Source organism: Coregonus clupeaformis, chromosome 11 (assembly GCF_020615455.1).
Source record: "Coregonus clupeaformis isolate EN_2021a chromosome 11, ASM2061545v1, whole genome shotgun sequence".
Classification (NCBI taxonomy): Eukaryota; Metazoa; Chordata; class Actinopteri; order Salmoniformes; family Salmonidae; genus Coregonus; species Coregonus clupeaformis.
The window spans coordinates 32,190,028-32,210,489 of NC_059202.1; the positions used below are offsets into that span (position 1 = coordinate 32,190,028).

The 20,462-nt window shown below is 42.6% G+C and overlaps 3 protein-coding genes across 5 annotated transcripts; all 3 read left to right on the forward strand.

Annotated features, from left to right (window-relative positions):
* Positions 1–4,985, forward strand: LOC121577302. Of its 2 annotated transcripts, XM_041891067.1 has the most exons (4): positions 1–53; positions 194–259; positions 346–436; positions 4,440–4,985. In XM_041891067.1, the coding sequence occupies exons 2-4, from the start codon at positions 213–215 to the stop codon at positions 4,905–4,907; spliced, it is 606 nt and encodes a 201-aa protein (XP_041747001.1). In that variant the 5' UTR covers positions 1–53; positions 194–212; the 3' UTR covers positions 4,908–4,985. The 2 variants fall into 2 exon arrangements, with proteins under 2 accessions (XP_041747001.1, XP_041747000.1); XM_041891066.1 differs by lacking the exon at positions 1–53 and having other exon boundaries at positions 89–259.
* A 4,499-nt stretch (positions 4,986–9,484) lies between these two features.
* On the forward strand, positions 9,485–13,476 carry LOC121576788 (ras-related protein Rab-11B-like). Its single transcript, XM_041890258.2, has 5 exons — positions 9,485–9,616; positions 10,376–10,571; positions 10,738–10,931; positions 11,053–11,133; positions 11,278–13,476. The coding sequence occupies exons 1-5, from the start codon at positions 9,577–9,579 to the stop codon at positions 11,418–11,420; spliced, it is 654 nt and encodes a 217-aa protein (XP_041746192.1). The 5' UTR covers positions 9,485–9,576; the 3' UTR covers positions 11,421–13,476.
* A 384-nt stretch (positions 13,477–13,860) lies between these two features.
* Positions 13,861–18,864, forward strand: LOC121576789 (E3 ubiquitin-protein ligase MARCHF2). 2 transcript variants are annotated; one of them, XM_041890259.1, is made up of 5 exons: positions 13,861–14,012; positions 16,276–16,545; positions 16,858–17,062; positions 17,596–17,805; positions 17,933–18,864. In XM_041890259.1, exons 2-5 carry the CDS (start codon positions 16,370–16,372, stop codon positions 18,089–18,091), a joined length of 750 nt encoding a protein of 249 aa, XP_041746193.1. In that variant the 5' UTR covers positions 13,861–14,012; positions 16,276–16,369; the 3' UTR covers positions 18,092–18,864. The 2 variants fall into 2 exon arrangements, with proteins under 2 accessions (XP_041746193.1, XP_041746195.1); XM_041890261.1 differs by having other exon boundaries at positions 16,858–17,053.
* The last annotated feature ends 1,598 nt before the right edge of the window (positions 18,865–20,462 follow it).

The following is a 20,462-nucleotide window of genomic DNA, read 5'->3' on the forward strand; positions in this document are numbered from 1 at the left end:
CTCGAATCATACGTCAGGTTTCCTTGGAGAACAACATAGCTACGTTTTGAAAAGTAAGTTAGCTAGCTAGCTAATGATATTTTAGGATTCTTAGGACTAGCGCATTTAAAAATGTAATGTAATCTAGCACATCCATAATTTGTCTAAAAATGTCTAAAAATGACAATTAGAAGTCTCCTATTTTAATCTATAGCTAGAGTGAGGGTATTGACATGACGATGGACAACGGAGACTTCACTAAAACTCTCCCCACATGGAGGTTTGTTGTCCTTTCATCAAAACTTTGTTAATTAGCTAATATTTTTCTTTTACATATCTTATTTAACTGTGTCTGGTTTGTTCTAGGGTCTTGGAGACAAAATGTCAAATGCAGGCAATAGTAGAAGCTCAAGTCCAGCATCTGGAGTTCTTAGTGCTGAGGGAAATCAACCCAGTGGTAAGACAAACATTGTCTTGATTTGGGCCTTTCTTTTGGTTCACCAAATTCCTATTTTTCTTTTTTATAAAATGTTAAAAGGTGTAAGTCACTCTTTTATTTTCTAGAATGCTACAGTGTTATAATAAGACAGCTTCATCAAATCAAATCAAATCAAATTTTATTGGTCACATGCGCCGAATACAACAGGTGCAGACATTACAGTGAAATGCTTACTTACAGCCCTTAACCAACAGTGCATTTATTTTAAACAAAAAAAGTAAGAATAAAACAACAACAAAAAAGTGTTGAGAAAAAAAGAGCAGAAGTAAAAATAAAGTGACAGTAGGGAGGCTATATATACAATAGAATAAAGTGACAGTAGGGAGGCTATATATACAGGGGGGTACCGTTGCATAGTCAATGTGCGGGGGCACCGACTAGTTGAGGTAGTTGAGGTAATATGTACATGTGGGTAGAGTTAAAGTGACTATGCATAAATACTTAACAGAGTAGCAGCAGCGTAAAAAGTATGGGGTGGGGGGGCAGTGCAAATAGTCCGGGTAGCCATGATTAGCTGTTCAGGAGTCTTATGGCTTGGGGGTAGAAGCTGTTGAGAAGTCTTTTGGACCTAGACTTGGCACTCCGGTACCGCTTGCCGTGCGGTAGCAGAGAGAACAGTCTATGACTAGGGTGACTGGAGTCTTTGACAATTTTGAGGGCCTTCCTCTGACACCGCCTGGTATAGAGGTCCTGGATGGCAGGGAGCTTTGCCCCTGTGATGTACTGGGCCGTACGCACTACCCTCTGTAGTGCCTTGCGGTCAGAGGCCAAGCAGTTGCCATACCAGGCGGTGATGCAACCAGTCAGGATGCTCTCGATGGTGCAGCTGTAGAATTTTTTGAGGATCTGAGGACCCATGCCAAATCTTTTTAGTCTCCTGAGGGGGAATAGGCTTTGTCGTGCCCTCTTCACGACTGTCTTGGTGTGTTTGGACCATGATAGTTCGTTGGTGATGTGGACACCAAGGAACTTGAAGCTCTCAACCTGTTCCACTACAGCCCCGTCGATGAGAATGGGGGGCGTGCTCAGTCCTCTTTTTTTTCCTGTAGTCCACAATCATCTCCTTTGTCTTGGTCACGTTGAGGGAGAGGTTGTTGTCCTGGCACCACACGGCCAGATCTCTGACCTCCTCCCTATAGGCTGTCTCATCGTTGTCGGTGATCAGGCCTACCACTGTTGTGTCGTCGGCAAACTTAATGATGGTGTTGGAGTCGTGCCTGGCCATGCAGTCATGGGTGAACAGAGAGTACAGGAGGGGACTGAGCACGCACCCCTGAGGGGCCCCCGTGTTGAGGATCAGTGTGGCAGATGTGTTGTTACCTACCCTTACCACCTGGGGGCGGCCCGTCAGGAAGTCCAGGATCCAGTTGCAGAGGGAGGTGTTTAGTCCCAGGATCCTTAGCTTAGTGATGAGCTTTGAGGGCACTATGGTGTTGAATGCTGAGCTGTAGTCAATGAATAGCATTCTCACGTAGGTGTTCCTCTTGTCCAGGTGGGAAAGGGCAGTGTGGAGTGCGATAGAGATTGCATCATCTGTGGATCTGTTGGGGCGGTATGCAAATTGGAGTGGGTCTAGGGTTTCTGGGATTATGCTGTTGATGTGAGCCATGACCAGTCTACAGTGGGGAGAACAAGTATTTGATACACTGCCGATTTTGCAGGTTTTCCTACTTACAAAGCATGTAGAGGTCTGTAATTTTTATCATAGGTACACTTCAACTGTGAGAGACGGAATCTAAAACAAAAATCCTGAAAATCACATTGTATGATTTTTAAGTAATTAATTTGCATTTTATTGCATGACATAAGTATTTGATCACCTACCAACCAGTAAGAATTACGGCTCTCACAGACCTGTTAGTTGTTCTTTAAGAAGCCCTCCTGTTCTCCACTCATTACCTGTATTAACTGCACCTGTTTGAACTCGTTACCTGTATAAAAGACACCTGTCCACACACTCAATCAAACAGACTCAATGGCCAAGACCAGAGAGCTGTGTAAGGACATCAGGGATAAAATTGTAGACCTGCACAAGGCTGGGATGGGCTACAGGACAATAAGCAAGCAGCTTGGTGAGAAGGCAACAACTGTTGGCGCAATTATTAGAAAATGGAAGAAGTTCAAGATGACGGTCAATCACCCTCGGTCTGGGGCTCCATGCAAGATCTCACCTCGTGGGGCATTAATGATCATGAGGAAGGTGAGGGATCAGCCCAGAACTACACGGCAGGACCTGGTCAATGACCTGAAGAGAGCTGGGACCACAGTCTCAAAGAAAACCATTAGTAACACACTACGCCGTCATGGATTAAAATCCTGCAGCGCACGCAAGGTCCCCCTGCTCAAACCAGCGCATGTCCAGGCCCGTCTGAAGTTTGCCAATGACCATCTGGATGATCCAGAGGAGGAATGGGAGAAGGTCATGTGGTCTGATGAGACAAAAATAGAGCTTTTTGGTCTAAACTCCACTCGCCGTGTTTGGAGGAAGAAGAAGGATGAGTACAACCCCAAGAACACCATCCCAACCGTGAAGCATGGAGGTGGAAACATCATTCTTTGGGGATGCTTTTCTGCAAAGGGGACAGGACGACTGCACCGTATTGAGGGGAGGATGGATGGGGCCATGTATCGCGAGATCTTGGCCAACAACCTCCTTCCCTCAGTAAGAGCATAGAAGATGGGTCGTGGCTGGGTCTTCCAGCATGACAACGACCCGGAACACACAGCCAGGGCAACTAAGGAGTGGCTCCGTAAGAAGCATCTCAAGGTCCTGGAGTGGCCTAGCCAGTCTCCAGACCTGAACCCAATAGAAAATCTTTGGAGGGAGCTGAAAGTCTGTATTGCCCAGCGACAGCCCTGAAACCTGAATGATCTGGAGAAGGTCTGTATGGAGGAGTGGGCCAAAATCCCTGCTGCAGTGTGTGCAAACCTGGTCAAAACCTACAGGAAACGTATGATCTCTGTAATTGCAAACAAAGGTTTCTGTACCAAATATTAAGTTCTGCTTTTCTGATGTATCAAATACTTACGTCATGCAATAAAATGCAAATGAATTACTTAAAAATCATACAATGTGATTTTCGGGATTTTTGTTTTAGATTCCGTCTCACAGTTGAAGTGTACCTATGATAAAAAATTACAGACCTCTACATGCTTTGTAAGTAGGAAAAGCTGCAAAATTGGCAGTGTATCAAATAGTTGTTCTCCCCACTGTAGGTCCAAAATGTCCTACAAAGAAGTTGAGGCCATGGTCCAAGCTCACATGAAGGTACAGTATGATAATGATTGATGATGCATAGTAGCAAATCACTGTTTTACATGTTTTTATGGTTTTCTTTTAGTATCCAGTAATTGGCCATGGCTCTGTGATCTGCTGTGGGAATATCTATCTGTCTGAAAAACAAAAGCGTTTTATGTTCTCAGCCTATTTTGGATCAAATTCGTTCAGATGCATGTCAATTGGTAACTAAGTCATCAGCATTGGAGGATAGCTGTCACAGGAAAGACCAACAGGACAAACACATTCTCTTACATACCCCCTCCCTCAAATGGTTCCTTTTGAAATTAGCCTTTACCAAAAAAGAAAATGTGTGTGGAATTTTAATTGTTAGACATAAAAGACACACAAAAAAACACCAGGAAATCAGCTCCAAGTGATTTTAATTTAAGAAATCTGTTCTTAAGTATTCCCACGCATAATAGAGAGACATGACGTGATCATGTACAAATGTAAGCAAGGTTTGAAAGGATTATGTTTTAGTCAAACATTATATCTGTTGGGCTTCTTGCGGTCAATTTGCGGTCTACAAATTATTTGTAATTATGTTCCGGCCCCCGACTATCCACTCAACAAAAAAATTGGACTGCGGCTGAATCTAGTTGATGATCGCTGCTATAGGATAATATTCATAGTCATGTGTGACCATCCTGCATTTATCCTCTGTGCTGTGTTTGACTGAAGGATTACGTGCAGAGCTACCTGATCTCATCCGACCGTACACTCCTACTCTCTGAGAACGATGCCATAAAATTGGAGCTCAGAAATGCCAAGAGTCGACATGAGACTGTGATCAAGAGCCTCCACCTGTCCCTCCATTCTGCTGAGCAGGAGAACAAGAGCTCCAAGCTCACATTCCAGCAGAACCTCTGTCTGAGGACAAGGTACACTCCATGGAGCAGAAACTCAAGGAGTTTGAGGGACAGGTCCTGTCTTTGCAGCACAATCTCATGGGCTCCAATGAGAGAACTCAGTGTGCAGAAAATCCTATGGGTCTCCGACAAGAGGCTCCAGTCCCTTCAGCAAGACCTGGAGGAGTCTGAGAAGAGAGGCCAAAGTCTGCAGAAAATCCTTGGGGACTCCCAAGAGAGGACCCAGTCTCTGCAACAGAACCTGGCTTCCTTTGAGAAGAACATCCAGACCCTCAGCTAGAACCTTAGCGCTTCAGAAAAGAAGGTTGAGTTCCTTCAGCACAATAACTGGAAGTCTGAGGAAAAGGTCTCTCTCCTACAGAAGAGCCTGAAGTATTCAGAGGAGAAGGTCGTATCCCTCCAACACAACCATTGGGCCTCGGAGGAGAAAGCCCAGTCCCTGCAGCAGAGCCTCAACTCCTCAGAGGAAAATTTCCAGTCGACAAAACATTGGCTCAAGGCTACAGATGAGAAGGCCAAAGCCCTGAAGGAGGCTCTCAGATCTTCAGAGGAGAAGACCCAGTCCTTACAGGAGGCCCTGGCGGTCAGCGAGAGCCGGATCAGGGCGGCCAAGGCCCAGCAGCAGTCTCTGGAGAAATGCAAAAAGGAGCAGGAGGAGAGGATCAAGAGTTTGATGAAGACTCTCAGGGTTTCTGAGGAGAGGCACCACAGCACAGTGCAGGACCTGCAGATGGGTCTTCAGAGTGCCAGGGAGAAAGTGGAGATTCTGCAGGATGCACTGGACAAGACTGAGTCTGGGCAAGTGAAGGAGGTGGGGCAGCTTCAACAGAAACTGAACAGAGCTACAAAGAAATTGTCTTCAACAGAGCAGGAGCTGCACAGCCAGAGTGAGTGAATAATGTTGAAGATTATATTATATTGTATGAAAAACGTATGCACTCACTAACTGTAAGTCGCTCTGGATAAGAGCGTCTGCTAAATGACTAAAATGTAAAAATGTAAATATCAGATGTTTCCCTTTCACTGTATAATCCTGATTTCATATTGGCTTTGTTAGTTGTTGCCTTGAACACTCAATTACTGGAGGAGCAGTCAAAGGCAAACAAGGAGCTCGAGAGATCCATTAGATATGAGAAAGAGCTGCAAGACACTATCAACGATCTCAGGTTAACATACAGTGGGGAAAAAAAGTATTTAGTCAGCCACCAATTGTGCAAGTTCTCCCACTTAAAAAGATGAGAGAGGCCTGTAATTTTCATCATAGGTACACGTCAACTATGACAGACAAAATGAGGGAAAAAAATCCAGAAAATCACATTGTAGGATTTTTAATGAATTTATTTGCTAATTATGGTGGGAAATAAGTATTTGGTCAATAACAAAAGTTTCTCAATACTTTGTTATATACCCTTTGTTGGCAATGACACAGGTCAAACGTTTTCTGTAAGTCTTCACAAGGTTTTCACACACTGTTGCTGGTATTTTGGCCCATTCCTCCATGCAGATCTCCTCTAGAGCAGTGATGTTTTGGGGCTGTCGCTGGGCAACACGGACTTTCAACTCCCTCCAAAGATTTTCTATGGGGTTGAGATCTGGAGACTCCAGGACCTTGAAATGCTTCTTACGAAGCCACTCCTTCGTTGCCCGGGCGTTGTGTTTGGGATCATTGTCATGCTGAAAGACCCAGCCACGTTTCATCTTCAATGCCCTTGCTGATGGAAGGAGGTTTTCACTCAAAATCTCACGATACATGGCCCCATTCATTCTTTCCTTTACACGGATCAGTCGTCCTGGTCCCTTTGCAGAAAAACAGCCCCAAAGTATGATGTTTTCACTCCCATGCTTCACAGTAGGTATGGTGTTCTTTGGATGCAACTCAGCATTCTTTGTCCTCCAAACACGACGAGTTGAGTTTTTACCAAAAAGTTATATTTTGGTTTCATCTGACCATATGACATTCTCCCAATCCTCTTCTGGATGCACTCTAGCAAACTTCAGACGGGCCTGGACATGTACTGGCTTAAGCAGGGGGACACGTCTAGCACTGCAGGATTTGAGTCCCTGGCGGCGTAGTGTGTTACTGATGGTAGGCTTTGTTACTTTGGTCCCAGCTCTCTGCAGGTCATTCACTAGGTCCCCCCCGTGTGGTTCTGGGATTTTTGCTCACCGTTCTTGTGATCATTTTGACCCCACGGGGTGAGATCTTGCGTGGAGCCCCAGATCGAGGGAGATTATCAGTGGTATTGTATGTCTTCCATTTCCTAATAATTGCTCCCACAGTTGATTTCTTCAAACCAAGCTGCTTACCTATTGCAGATTCAGTCTTCCCAGCCTGGTGCAGGTCTACAATTTTGTTTCTGGTGTCCTTTGACAGCTCTTTGGTCTTGGCCATAGTGGAGTTTGGAGTGTGACTGTTTGAGGTTGTGGACAGGTGTCTTTTATACTGATAACAAGTTCAAACAGGTGCCATTAATACAGGTAACGAGTGGAGGACAGAGGAGCCTCTTAAAGAAGAAGTTACAGGTCTGTGAGAGCCAGAAATCTTGCTTGTTTGTAGGTGACCAAATACTTATTTTCCACCATAATTTGCAAATAAATTCATTAAAAATCCTACAATGTGATTTTCTGGATTTTCTTTTCTCAATTTGTCTGTCATAGTTGACGTGTACCTATGATGAAAATTACAGGCCTCTCTCATCTTTTTAAGTGGGAGAACTTGCACAATTGGTGGCTGACTAAATACTTTTTTTCCCCACTGTAAGTACACACATACACACACACACTTTCCTTTATTGATACAAATAAAAACAGATAAAAACAATGAAGATACAACAGTGACCCTAGCCAATGATTGGACGTGATATGACTCCTTTATATCCCCTCTCTCTCCACTTCGACAGAAAGAAGCTGAAAACCTAAATTGAGGAGAGGGAGTTTGACCTGAATAGCCTGAGGATGTGTCAGAAGGACCTGGCGGATGTACAGCACCACCTACAGGCAGACCTGCTGAGGTGCAGACTGGTCTGTGGCCTGGAGAAGGGACCACATCACTTCACCCCCGCATGGGTGGCCTGAAGGAGGGGTTCTTCAATTTGAAAACCAACCTGCACTCTGTCCTGGAGAAGGAGGCTGGGAGAGACGACCAGAGGAGGCAAGACTGGATGCAGACAAGACTGGATGTTAGACAAGAGCAAGGAATGGGAAAAAAAGGCAGAACACCTGGTGAGACATCCTTTTGTTTTATTGTAAATCATGTACAATTGATGACCAGTACACATTGGTATATTTTGCTTACGGCACGCTTACTCAGACAATAAATTATAACTTTCAAGGTATTGCTACTAGTCTTGTTACGCTACCTTAGTAGCAGTAGACCTACCTCATGAAGAAGCACAGCTGAGGTTTCACAAACCATAGAAGCAACAGAGCATTTCTGCATCATTATTACAATATGACTGAGTTGTTGGCTGTATGTGCCTCTTTTCTGCAGGTGGACAGTTTAGATTCTCTGCAGTGTCACCAGCTGCTGGAAGAAGGAGGGGATAAGAGGGACCAATATAGAGTAGTAGCATGGATAAGTGGAGCATCACCCTCCCCCCGTTCCCCTTCTGCTGTGACGATGCCCCAGAGGAACCTCTCTACGAGACCTGCTTCTCCATATCCCTATGGGTAATCTAATCAACATCTCGGCATAGATTTAATAATTTAGCCCAGATCTTTTATTTTCATACTCTCCCATGTTGCTGTCTCCTGGGAGAGTGGATGGAAGGTTCTGTGGTATTATGCTTTTACATTTTTGAGTGCCATGACAGTCCTGTATGTATTGTTTTGTCTTCTTTTCTTCACAGGCAATATTTAGGCCAGGAGAAGAAGCTTTGGTCTAGCGCCCCCTGTGGGTTGAAGGATTCTGAAGGCATGCAGCATTTACTAACAGTCCAAAAAAGACTGAAGAACCTCCAGTCAGGTAAAAAGCAATCACATAAAGCTATCACAAAGAGAATATTATGTAGATGTCCTTTGACCATCTTTGTAGAAAGGCCCTGTCGTCAATTCCATGTCAGTGAAAACAATGGAACTTTTTAATAGGACAACATTTCACCAAATTATAAAAGAGACCATTGAATTACAAAAATGAATATTTTACTACTTATATGGCATCATATCCTGTTGTTGTTTTGCTTTCTGCCTTTGACACAATCAAAGCTTAGAGCCTTCATTATGACAGAAGTAGGCTAATGTTTCCCCTTTCTTGTTCTGTTTTTTGTTACACCAAATGATTTGATTAATAATGTTAGACTAGCTATGAACTGAACTCTTCACTAAATTGTAAGTTATGAATTCAGTATGAATTTGTTTGTTTCTCTTAGTTGAATTCCAGAGGAATATCAAGGGTTTACTTCGGGCATCATAGCAACAGCAGCTAAAATCTTTGGGACCATTGAATTACTGTACAACATAATTGTTAAGTACCAGACAATTTGAGAATTGTTATAATAATCAGAATTATTTCATGGCAAATAAATAATTGATTCTAGTCCATTTTTGTTAGTTTGTCTTTTCAATAATAAGCTCATCTTCCTAAACCACCAAATGCAGGTATGAACAGAAATACTCACATGGTGAAAAAAAGTATTGCTTAATCCACATTTTCTAGAATGTAGACTTCATAAATACCTATGATGGATTGCGATGGGAAGCTAACAGTTTTCCTCTGATAACGGCCCTTCCTATGGCCATTGGTTAATATAAAATGGAGAAGGATATTATTTGTCAATGTATCTATCAATTAACCGAGATACACCTCTAATTGGTCAAAGCAGTTGTCCCTCAGCTCACGTGCATATTCCCTTCGGAGCCTGTTTTACTGTTGGTCTGAGCAGTGGTTGGGGACAGAGTCAAGAGGTTCTCTTTGGTAGTGAAGTTCTTTCATAAAGTGGGAAACCTTCAAAATGGGAACCCGAGACGACGAATACGACTATCTATTCAAAGGTAAGACGCGCCCTACATGTGTAGTAGTAGTCGAAGTTTACATTTACTTGTTTTCGCAGTAGTTGAAGTTGAAAGAGAGAGGAAGTCTCCCCAGCTAGCTAACGTTCACTTTAGCCAAACTAGCTAGCTGATAGCTAACAGGTTACCTAGTTGGCTATCTAATAAGCGGTTATCTGCGGCCTAATAGGTAACGTTAGCTAGCTAAACGTCTCATCACCCTTTAGTTTGGTAGCTAGCTACACTCAGACAATGTGAAAAAGTCACTAGCTACAGTTAACTAGTTTTAAACGTTTGTTAGTTTTAATATACTGGAGTGGATAGCATATGGCTAACTAATTAACTAGCTAGTTAGTAAATGTAATGTCTGACAATCAGCTGGGATGGTGTTAGCCAAAGCCACTGGCACTGTGCTAACTAGGCTAGCCATTACCACCAACTAACCAAAGAGATTAGACAGTTTATTGTACAATGCTAGCTTGGTCACCACTTGTCTGACATATTAAGAACAGTTATGACTGACAACTTATCTCTGGCCTAGATACAAAATGTTTTGTCATACAAGTAACTTTCCATAAGTATCAGCACCAGTCATCATGAGTGTCTCATAGACTAGCTACCAGGATAAACATGCTCAGTAGATTTGGGCTTCATTTAGACATTGTTGAATCTAACTGAACAAATGTACCCTGTACTAGTCACCACTCAACCCTCATCTTTTCCACTGTGAGACAACAGCGCTAATGTTTGTTTTGTTGCCAGTGGTGCTGATCGGAGACTCTGGTGTGGGGAAGAGTAACCTGCTGTCCCGTTTCACACGGAATGAGTTCAACCTGGAGAGCAAAAGCACCATTGGTGTGGAGTTTGCCACCCGCAGCATTCAGGTAGACAGCAAGACGATAAAGGCACAGATCTGGGATACAGCTGGACAGGAGCGCTACAGAGCCATCACCTCAGCGTGAGTGGAGGAGGATGCTCAATAATGTTAAGGATGCTCGTCTTCCTGTAACCTGCCCTTTACGGAACAAACGTATTTGGATAGTATTGAAACCATTCTGAGAAAATGCTTCTGTCTAAATCCCACAACCTTTGACCTCCTATTCTCCTTGCTCTGGCCCAATCAGGTACTACCGGGGGGCAGTGGGGGCTCTCCTAGTGTATGACATTGCCAAGCATCTAACCTATGAAAATGTGGAGCGCTGGCTGAAGGAGCTCAGGGATCATGCTGATAACAACATCGTCATCATGCTGGTGGGCAACAAGAGTGACCTGCGCCACCTCAGGGCAGTTCCCACAGACGAGGCTCGTGCCTTTGCAGGTAAACAACAACCACTGCAACAATAACACTGGAGGAGACAACAGCTCACTCTGGGGACAGAGATGGTTAAAAAGCCACCCATGTTTGTCTTAACTCAATCTTTTCTATTTTTCTCCCTCAGAGAAGAATACGTTATCATTTATTGAAACATCAGCTTTGGACTCCACTAATGTGGAAGAGGCGTTCAAGAACATCCTCACGGGTAAGCGACAGGATCCACTAAATAAGACTATTTACATTTAATTAGTTTCAAGTCAAATTGTGATTTCTAACACATGAATGGAATGATTGCTGTATCAAGGTAAATATTTAATCATGAGTAACTGACATTTCCTTTTTTGCACAGAAATCCACCGAATCGTATCACAAAAGCAGATAGCTGACAGATCAGCACATGACGAGTCTCCAGGCAACAATGTAGTGGACATCAGTGTCCCCCCCACCACCGATGGGCAAAAAAACAAAGTACCGTGCTGTCAAAGCCTGTGACACTCAATACCACTGCCCCACCTCCATCCCACCCCTCACTCTCTTCAGCTGCTTTTCTCCTGGGTGTTGTGCTGCTGCTGTCTCTATTCCTCCATGTGTTTTAGAAGTCTCCTAGAAACTCAGACTTTCTAGATAACATTCCTTTTTCACTTTTTTTCTCATGTTCGTTGTTTGTCTGTATGCTATCCTCTTCTAACCTCAACTTGTCTTTTACCAAGTGCTCTGATTTTTCGGCGGTCTTTTTTTGGGGTCTATTTTGTATTCAGGCTCTGATCATGTGACCCAATCCTGTAGAAGGAATGGTGAGGGATCAGTTTGTCCTGAGCTTTCGGGTCAATTCTAGATGGGATACAGCTTGTGTCAAAATTGACATCAAGTTGAAATATTTTGCATTTTAGCTAACCCGAACCCTTTTCCTAAAACCCAATTATCCTAACATGCCATGTTAGTTATCCTAACCTGCTGTGTAAATTCTCCTAATCTGCTACGAAAAGTACATTTTCACAAAAGCTGTATCCCTTCTAGATAAAACCGAGCTTCTGGTTGCCTCCTTGCTGTCCTCGGAGACCCTGTCTTGAGTGTGGCATGAAAGGAGCAAGAACAGGGACCTGGGTAGTGACAAACTTGGGCTGATATGTGTTTCAGAAAATTGTGAATTTTATTTTTTGTTAAAGTCTGAGGTTCACAGAGATACCAAAGTGTGGCTGAAATCATTTTCAACCTGAAATAATCTCATCTAAACAGTAAACTTGCAGAGAGGTACATTTGTCAAGATTGGACTTTTACCAATTGTTTCATGTGCTTTGTTTCACTGTTAGCTGCTGCCACTGTTCTCTCTGTCATTAGATTATACTTGGAACTGATCCAGTAGTCAGACTACAATTGAAAGCAAAAGTGAATATGAAACTTGTGTCCTGCTGATCATTTCAATGGAACTCGCCATGTAAAATCAACAACTAATTCTGAATGACTAACGTCTTCAAATCCCAACACTTAGCTTGGTTTTGTTTGTGGGGGGGGCTAATAAAACACTGCAATATCTAGGGTGGAGAATGCTATCATTGCTTCACTCTAGTCAAACCATGAAAGTGTCTCAAATTTGAGTTGACAGTGGAATTTAAGGAAGGATGGTTGCCTTTGTATGGTTGGCTATAATGCCTTATCTCCCCTTTCTAGTAGAATTGCCTTTTTGGCAGTGTGGTCACAAGTATGTAATTTTCTGTCACAGGTCCAACTTTTAATTCAATAAACAAATCTGTTCATCTGCCTTTTCATCAAGGAACATTGAAATGGAAATAAACCAAATTCATGTCACGTTGGCAGACATTTTCTTTGAATAAACAGAACTCTCTTCTCAAGTCTTGTAATTAAGTGCTGAAAATGTCCTGCAGAACTTCTATTGGTGTATGTATAGCATATAACATTGAATGCTTGATACAGAAATACATGTTCACATAACTGCTACCAGTAGGAAGTAGGAGAACCAATATCATCTCAAATGCAATTTGAGACTTATTTACAGATTTTGAAGAATTGAATGCACAGATGCCCAAAAAATATGAAATGTAATGGTAGACTTATGCAATATAGACTTGGTTGAACACTTTGAAGACTTTACTTCAAGATACAGTACATGCTCACCAGAAAATAGTGTTAATTAGATATTGTGCAACTTTGATGAAATGTCTGAATGTGAATCTTTTTTTCTTTATTTTTTTACTATATGCCTGATCAGCTTTAGATTAATTAATTTCAGTCAATGATTAAAAAAATGTTTTATCCATGATTTATGCACATGATGAATGATACCACACATTCAACTACTCTAATACAAGGAAGACATACTGAATTACAGCAGGTCTTTTTTAAAGGGTATTACATTCGTTTTATTAAATGTTTACGCGCAATCCACTATGTAAATATAGCAAGTCGCTTTTTGTTCGTGATGAATTAAACGTGGGAGGCCTACATTGGCATACAAAATGTGTGCTTGCTTCTGGTGTTAATGTACATTTGACAAAATAAAGGTCCCTTCCATATGGAAAAAAGTATTGTACATCAATCTGTTTTATTTCACATACAAAGGGGTGAGATATTGTATTTCTATCAGTTTTCTATATTTTACATTTTGTAGCCTAGTAATCGGGAGCAGAAAGCCAGCCAAATTGGCGAGCAAGGTAACTGTTGAGCGGAAACGCCGTCGGTGGAGGAGGGTTTCCACTAGTTACCACAGCCATAAAGTCAGAATTGTCTATATCTTAAAAATGCATAACTAAAATGTGCTTAATTTATGGTTAAGATTATGCATTCATTTAGCAGTGTGGTTAAGGTTAGGGTTAAAGTTAAGTTTAAAATCAGATTTTAAGAAAATAAATGGTAGAAATGGGCGGGGTTTATGACTTTGTGGCTGTGTGACGACCGTGGAGGAGGCTACCACAGATTTTTTTTTTTTGTATGAGGCTATTGTTGTCGTCTGTCAGCTAGACGAGAACTGGCATAGATACTTAGCTAGCTGAAAGGAATTCTCAATGAGTATTTAATATATTGACAACCACACATATCACCTGTTAAAATGAAAAAAGGAGGAACGCAGTGAGTAATACATTTTCTTCTATCGTCTCGGTCGGCTGGCTAACATAAATAGCTAACTGGGTAACATGAAGAAGCTAGCCGGCTAACTATACCCTTTTCATAGTAGAAGGCATTCGCTTAAATCAACGCCACTGCTGTGAACACATTAAATCATAATACATTGTCATTTTCATGTAGCAAGCAGTATGGTATCTAGTGTGGTCTATCTTGAGCTAGCTCGATAGGCTTAGTTAGCAAGCTACTGTAGCAAGTTAAACACAGCTGGCTGACCATTATCCAGCTGTGTCGGGGGTTTGTGTCTGTATTTGAGTGTGTTGTCGGGATTCGACACCTAGCATTATGTACCTAGCTTGCTAACTAGCTAGGTTTGCTTGTAGTAACCACATTGATTAATATATAAAATCAAAATTATCCCCCCTAATATCGTGATATTCTGCTATCTGGTTAGACACTGGTGTCTGTATTGTATTTTTGATTGTCCAATAAAAATGCAATGGTCTTCGAGCTTTTCATGTTGGCTTTGATATCAAAAATATACATTGAAATGTTTTATTTTCTCCAAAACTATCATTAGGTCATGTCAGTGCATTTCCTAGAAGTTGTAAGGCACATCCCATACAGACTGATTAATTCAGTGAGCCTATTTGGGTGAGGATATCTACAGTGCATTCGGAAAGTATTCTGACCACTTCACTTTTTCCACATTGTTACTTTACAACCTTATTCTAAAATTGATTAAATTGTTTCTTTCCTCAATCTACACACAATACCCCATAATGACAAAGCAAAGACAGGTTTAGACATTTTTGCAAATTAAATAAACTGAAATCACATTTAGATAAGTATTCAAACCCTTTACTCAGTACTTTGTTGAAGCACCTTTGGCAGCGATTACAGCCCCGGGTCTTCTTGAGTATGATGTTACAAGCTTGGCACACCTGTATTTGGGGAGTTTCTCCCATTCTTCTCTGCAGATCCTCTCAAGCACTGACAGGTTGGATGGGGAGTGTCGCTGCACAGCTATTTTCAGGTCTCTCCAGAGATGTTCGATTGGGTTCACGTCCGGGCTCTGGCTGGGCCACTCAAGGACATTCAGAGGCTTGTCCTGTTTCTCATGGTCTGAGAGTCCTTTAGGTGCCTTTTGGCAAACTCCAAGCGGGCTGTCATGTGCCTTTTACTAAGGAGTGGCTTCCGTCTGGCCACTCTACCATAAAGGCCTGATTGGTGGAGTGCTGCAGAGATGGTTGTCCTTCTGGAAGGTTCTCCCATCTCCACAGAGGAACTCTGGAGCTCTTTCAGAGTGACCATCGGGTTCTTGGTCACCTCCCTGACCAAGGCCTTTCTCCCCCGATTGCTCAGTTTGGCCGGGCGGCCAGCTCTAGGAGACTTGGTGGTTCCAAACTTCTTCCATTTAAGAATGATTGAGGCCACTGTGTTCTTGGGAACCTTCAAAATGCAGCAGACATTTTTTGACCTTATGGCATGGTTTTTGCTCTGACATGCACTGTCAACTGTGAGACTTTATATAGACAGGTGTGTGCCTTTCCAAATCATGTCCACTCAATTGAATTTAACACAAGTGGACTCCAATCAAGTTGTAGAAACATCTCCAAGGATGATCAATGGAAACAGGATGCACCTGAGCTCAATTTCGAGTCTCATAGCAAAGCTTCTTAATACTTATGTAAATAAGGTATTTCTGTTTTTCATTTTTAATACATTTGCAAAATATTTTAAAAATATTTTTTCGCTTTGTCATTATGGGGTATTGTGTGTATATTGATGAGGAAAAATATTAATTTAATCCATTTTAGAATAAGGCTGTAACGTAACAAAATGTGGAAAAGGTGAAGGGGTCTGAATACTTTCCGAATGTACTGTATGTTTGGGGTACAGAGATGAGATGACAGCTGTTTATCACTCTCTTGTGCCCTGCTGCTCATACAGAGGTTGCCCTTTAGAAGTAGCTGTGTTGTGTTTTGGCAAATTGGCTCAACTGGATTTTCAGACAAGAAGATCATTATTTTTTCCCCCATATTTAATACAATACAAATTATCAATGTTTTGAAGAAATGTTTAGATTCTATTTCATGTTGCCATCATTTAGGCCGCATACAGCTCAGTGTTCTAATGTTGGTCAAAGAAAATGATTATTATATATATGATAAACCTCACTATTTGTCTCATAATAAGTTCTGTGAAGTAACCAGTAGTGTATTGTATGAAGTGAATGAGGTCCTAACTCCATCCCATCGCTCTTCAGCCGTTGGGCCTAACTGCTCTGACCTGAGGGAGCTGAGTCTGCTCCCCCCATAATCCCTTTGACCACTGACTCTTGACCCCTGGACGGTGTAACCATGACAACGGGGGAGTGTTGCCACCTCCCGGGCTCCCTGTGCGACTGCACTGGCAACGCTGGCCTGTCCAAAAGTGTGGAGGAGTCGGATAACTGCAGAGCACAGTATGTCACCCAGGTCACAGCCAAAGATGGGCGGCTGCTCTCCACCATCATCAAACCTTTGAGCACACAGAGGTACTGTGGCTGAAAACTCCTGAAAACATTCATACTTTCAGAGCTAAGCATTTATGAGATATTCAGGGCTTTCCAACAGGTTTTTATAGTAGTCATATTTGGAACTCGTGAAAGTGTATGCAAGTATGTGTCAGAGTGTGGGTGTTCCCGGAAAGATAATGTCTCACTCTCACAGTTAGCCTCGGCATGTATGAGAATTAGCTTAGCTGTTAAGACTGTGACATGTTATCCCAAGTGGCATCCGGCAGGCTGTAGTAAGTAAACCCAGTTAGAGTACCCTGTTCAGGACCTCTCTCTTCCTCTTTCCTCCAGCGATGGGCCAATCTGCCGGATCTGCCACGAGGGGGCCAACGGCGAGGGGCTTCTGTCCCCTTGCAACTGCACAGGGACTCTGGGCACGGTGCACAAGAGCTGCCTGGAGAAGTGGCTCTCCTCCTCCAACACCAGCTACTGTGAGCTGTGCCACACAGAGTTCACCATTGAGCGCAGGCCCAAGCCCCTCACAGAGGTAACAAAGGTCAATGCCTTTAGCTTGTCTGTGCTCCTCTGCCTGCCTCTGTGTGTGTGGTTGTGCTTATGCTGTGTCAAAACACATGAGCATGATTCATTTTTTTCTCTCTTTCTGCTTGCATAGATCACTCAATGCAAAATTGTGTTTGTAGGTAGCTGCAATACTTATGTGTTGATATAGAATTTCTGGCCTTGCTCATGGGTCACCAACATGCAGCTATGTTTACTAAGTTGTGTTTTACTCATGCATATTAAATCCTGAATATGTCAACAGAAATGTAGTTAGGGAGGCATTAGGGATTTTTTGTAATTTTTTGGGGTATGTGCCATAATGTTTATGTAATGAATGATGTATAAACCCAGGAAGTTTAACCCTTGATCTACTAATGGGTATCTCAATAAACCAAACCAAACCCTGAAGAAGAAAAGCAGAGTCCTCCAGTGTCCCCTGTTTGGGCTATAGTGCATGTGCATACTCAGAGCTCATGTAGGCTCAGTACATTTTCTCTTTCTTCTCTGTCCTCTCTTCTCTTTCCACAGTGGCTGCGGGACCCGGGCCCTCGTACCGAGAAGCGCACGCTGTTCTGTGACATGGTGTGCTTCCTGTTAATCACGCCCCTGGCGGCCATCTCTGGCTGGCTGTGTCTGAGGGGAGCCCAAGACCACCTGCACTTCAACAGCAGACTGGAGGCCGTGGGCCTCATCGCCCTCACCATCGCCCTTTTCACCATCTACATCCTCTGGACTCTGGTAAGTAGGCACATATCTAGGATCAGCTGCCCTCCCCAAATCCTAACCTTAACTTTGTTTATAGCTTGGATGAACACCAATATTCTCTACTCTATCCTCTCCTCTACTCTACCCTTCTCTCCTGCAGGTATCCTTCCGCTACCACTGTCAGCTCTACTCTGAGTGGAGACGAACCCATCAGAAAGTACGCCTGCTCCTTCCCGACGCAAAGGGGCGGCATTCTACCCAGCATTCCTTGCTCTCCACCAAGCTGCTGAAAAAGACAGCAGACGAGACCATAGTTTGAGGTCAAAGGTGGGAAGGTTGAAGTTGGTGTTCTTCGTGTGCTGGAGGTTCTCAATGAAAAACCACGTCTCCAACCAGAGCCCAAGCACTTTATCTCTTTTTCTATTAAAATCATTTTTTACCTACGTGTATCATCATCGTCAGCACTTCGTTTTCCGCCCTTTTTTATTTTGTCGTGTGAGCCTCTGATGGTGTTTTTAGTGATCTGGTAAAGAAACCAGTATGTTAGAGGCCAGTGATTACCGTGCAGTATGGTGTTTCTGAAGGTTTTGAGAAGGGCAGTTGATTGGATGGGACTTCGCTGGGCACTGCAAAGGGACGACCAAGGACTCATTGGACAGATGCTCAGTGGAGACGGCTGCTGAAGCTTTAAGACCAAACTCTCTAGTGTTTAAGTGGACAATTCCCTCTTTCTCCTCCCTAATTTTCATTTCAGTCCTTCACAGCCGACTCTAAAAGTGTAGCATGGATCGTTGCCGCTGATCTAACTAAGGCGATCCATCCAGCGGTTGGTTCCCTAACCACTGAGTGTAGAAGTAAGAAGCTTAAAGCTTTGATTCCTGTTTACCAGCCACAGGCTATTAGACTGGGGGGATTATAGATGCTTATGACATTTCTACGCAAGCCAGTTGACTCCCTTCAATTCAACTCCATCTGTTTTCCCCCTTGGTGTGAGCAGGAATGTTGTTAATAAAGATGGAGATTGTGCAATAAAACACTGGACACAGTTTCCTCTCACAGTACGTGATGAGACTGCTACCAACATGCACAGTTTTGCACGCATGTACTATTACTTAAATTTTTCAGGGGAAAGTATTTGTTTTTGTTTTGTTTTACTGTGGGGGATTGTACGAGAGGTTGGTTGAGCTCCCATTGATCTAGTGTTACTAGTTAGTATGTTGAACTGGGTTTCCTCCCTAGAGTATAGAGAGGTCTCGCATACTATCAGCACTTAATGAAAACTGTCCAAATAGAGTGAGCTGATCTAGGTAGGTAGGTCACTGATGGGAGAAATCAAAACTTTATGGAAATGTATATTCCACAAACATGAAGTTCAAACTTTTTGTGGTTGATGGAAAGTAAGTCTTACCTTTCCAGAACAATGTTAGAGTAGCACAAGGTCAAGATCACTCTTCAATAGCTAGTACATTGCTCTCCTACGACGATAAACCAATGAAAGGCTTTTAAATATTGTGTGTTTTTTTGTGTAGTCATAACATTCGCTAGTAATCACATGCAGCAAGAGCATAGATTGGTTAATGGATGTTACTTCAGGTTTTGTAGCAGTTGTATTCCCTTTCTGATATGCAGGCGACCAGACTGACGTCTAGACTCAGACGTCTACAGATGCCGACTGTACCTTGACAGTAGAACCCAGTGTGTGGTGCAAGACCAGTGTAGGCATTGTTCTCACCCATCTACCACAGCTTTAAAACGCATGAGTTGACCTCTGGACAAGAGAGATATGCAAAAACACAGATGTATATGGCTGGCCATGTTATTATCATCTGTTTGGATCTTTTAATGAATATATATGGGTATTTGGTTTGAGTCCCTCTTTGCTCAGTTTTGTATGTTTTACTTTGTTCCTTGTATGGTCCTTTCGGAAGCCCCTCTGTTTTAGCCAAGCTTAATTTCTGCATATTTCTATATGTATTGTTAATCATAGTGTCGTCCATGGTTGAACGTAAAAGTATTGACCCTGAATGTTAACAGGCCTGAATAGAAGAGAGACTGAATGCAAATAGCCTCCTCAGTAGAAAGCTCAAATTATGGTCCACAGAAGCCATAAACCTAAACCTAGATTTGACGCTAATTTATTTATTTGATAATAGTATTTGTTAGAATCCCTTCATGGTGATCATACTCCTGTGTATTGCTTATTTGTATGTGCAGGTTCAACTCTTCCAGTACCTGTAGGCTTCATGCATAGGTTTGACTGAGGGTTGATCACCTGAGGGGCTTTGCAGTGGGACAGCTAAGCCGTGTAAGTGTTATGCGGCTTTCTGAAATCAACCTGAACAATTTTGATTTCCAGTCACAGTAAATGAAATGAGAAGGTCATCCTCTAAACTTGAACAGCATAGACAGACACTAGTCAGCCTAGTTCAGTGGTGTCCTGTTGGGAGACCCCTTCTAAAAATAGAAGTATCCTCCATGTTCTTTGTTGTTGTTTCTTTTGTAAATTGTCGGTTGGGACTCTAAAGGAATCCTCTTGTCTAGAAAATATATTTGTTGTTAAATAGTAATACTAGAGCTTAGTATGAGGTTATTTTCCTGTATGCCAATGTGTGTTGTGGAGTGGAACAGTGTTGAGGATCTTTCAGCATGGAGAGAGTTCTTATCTGCATTGTCAGTGATGGGCCACTGCC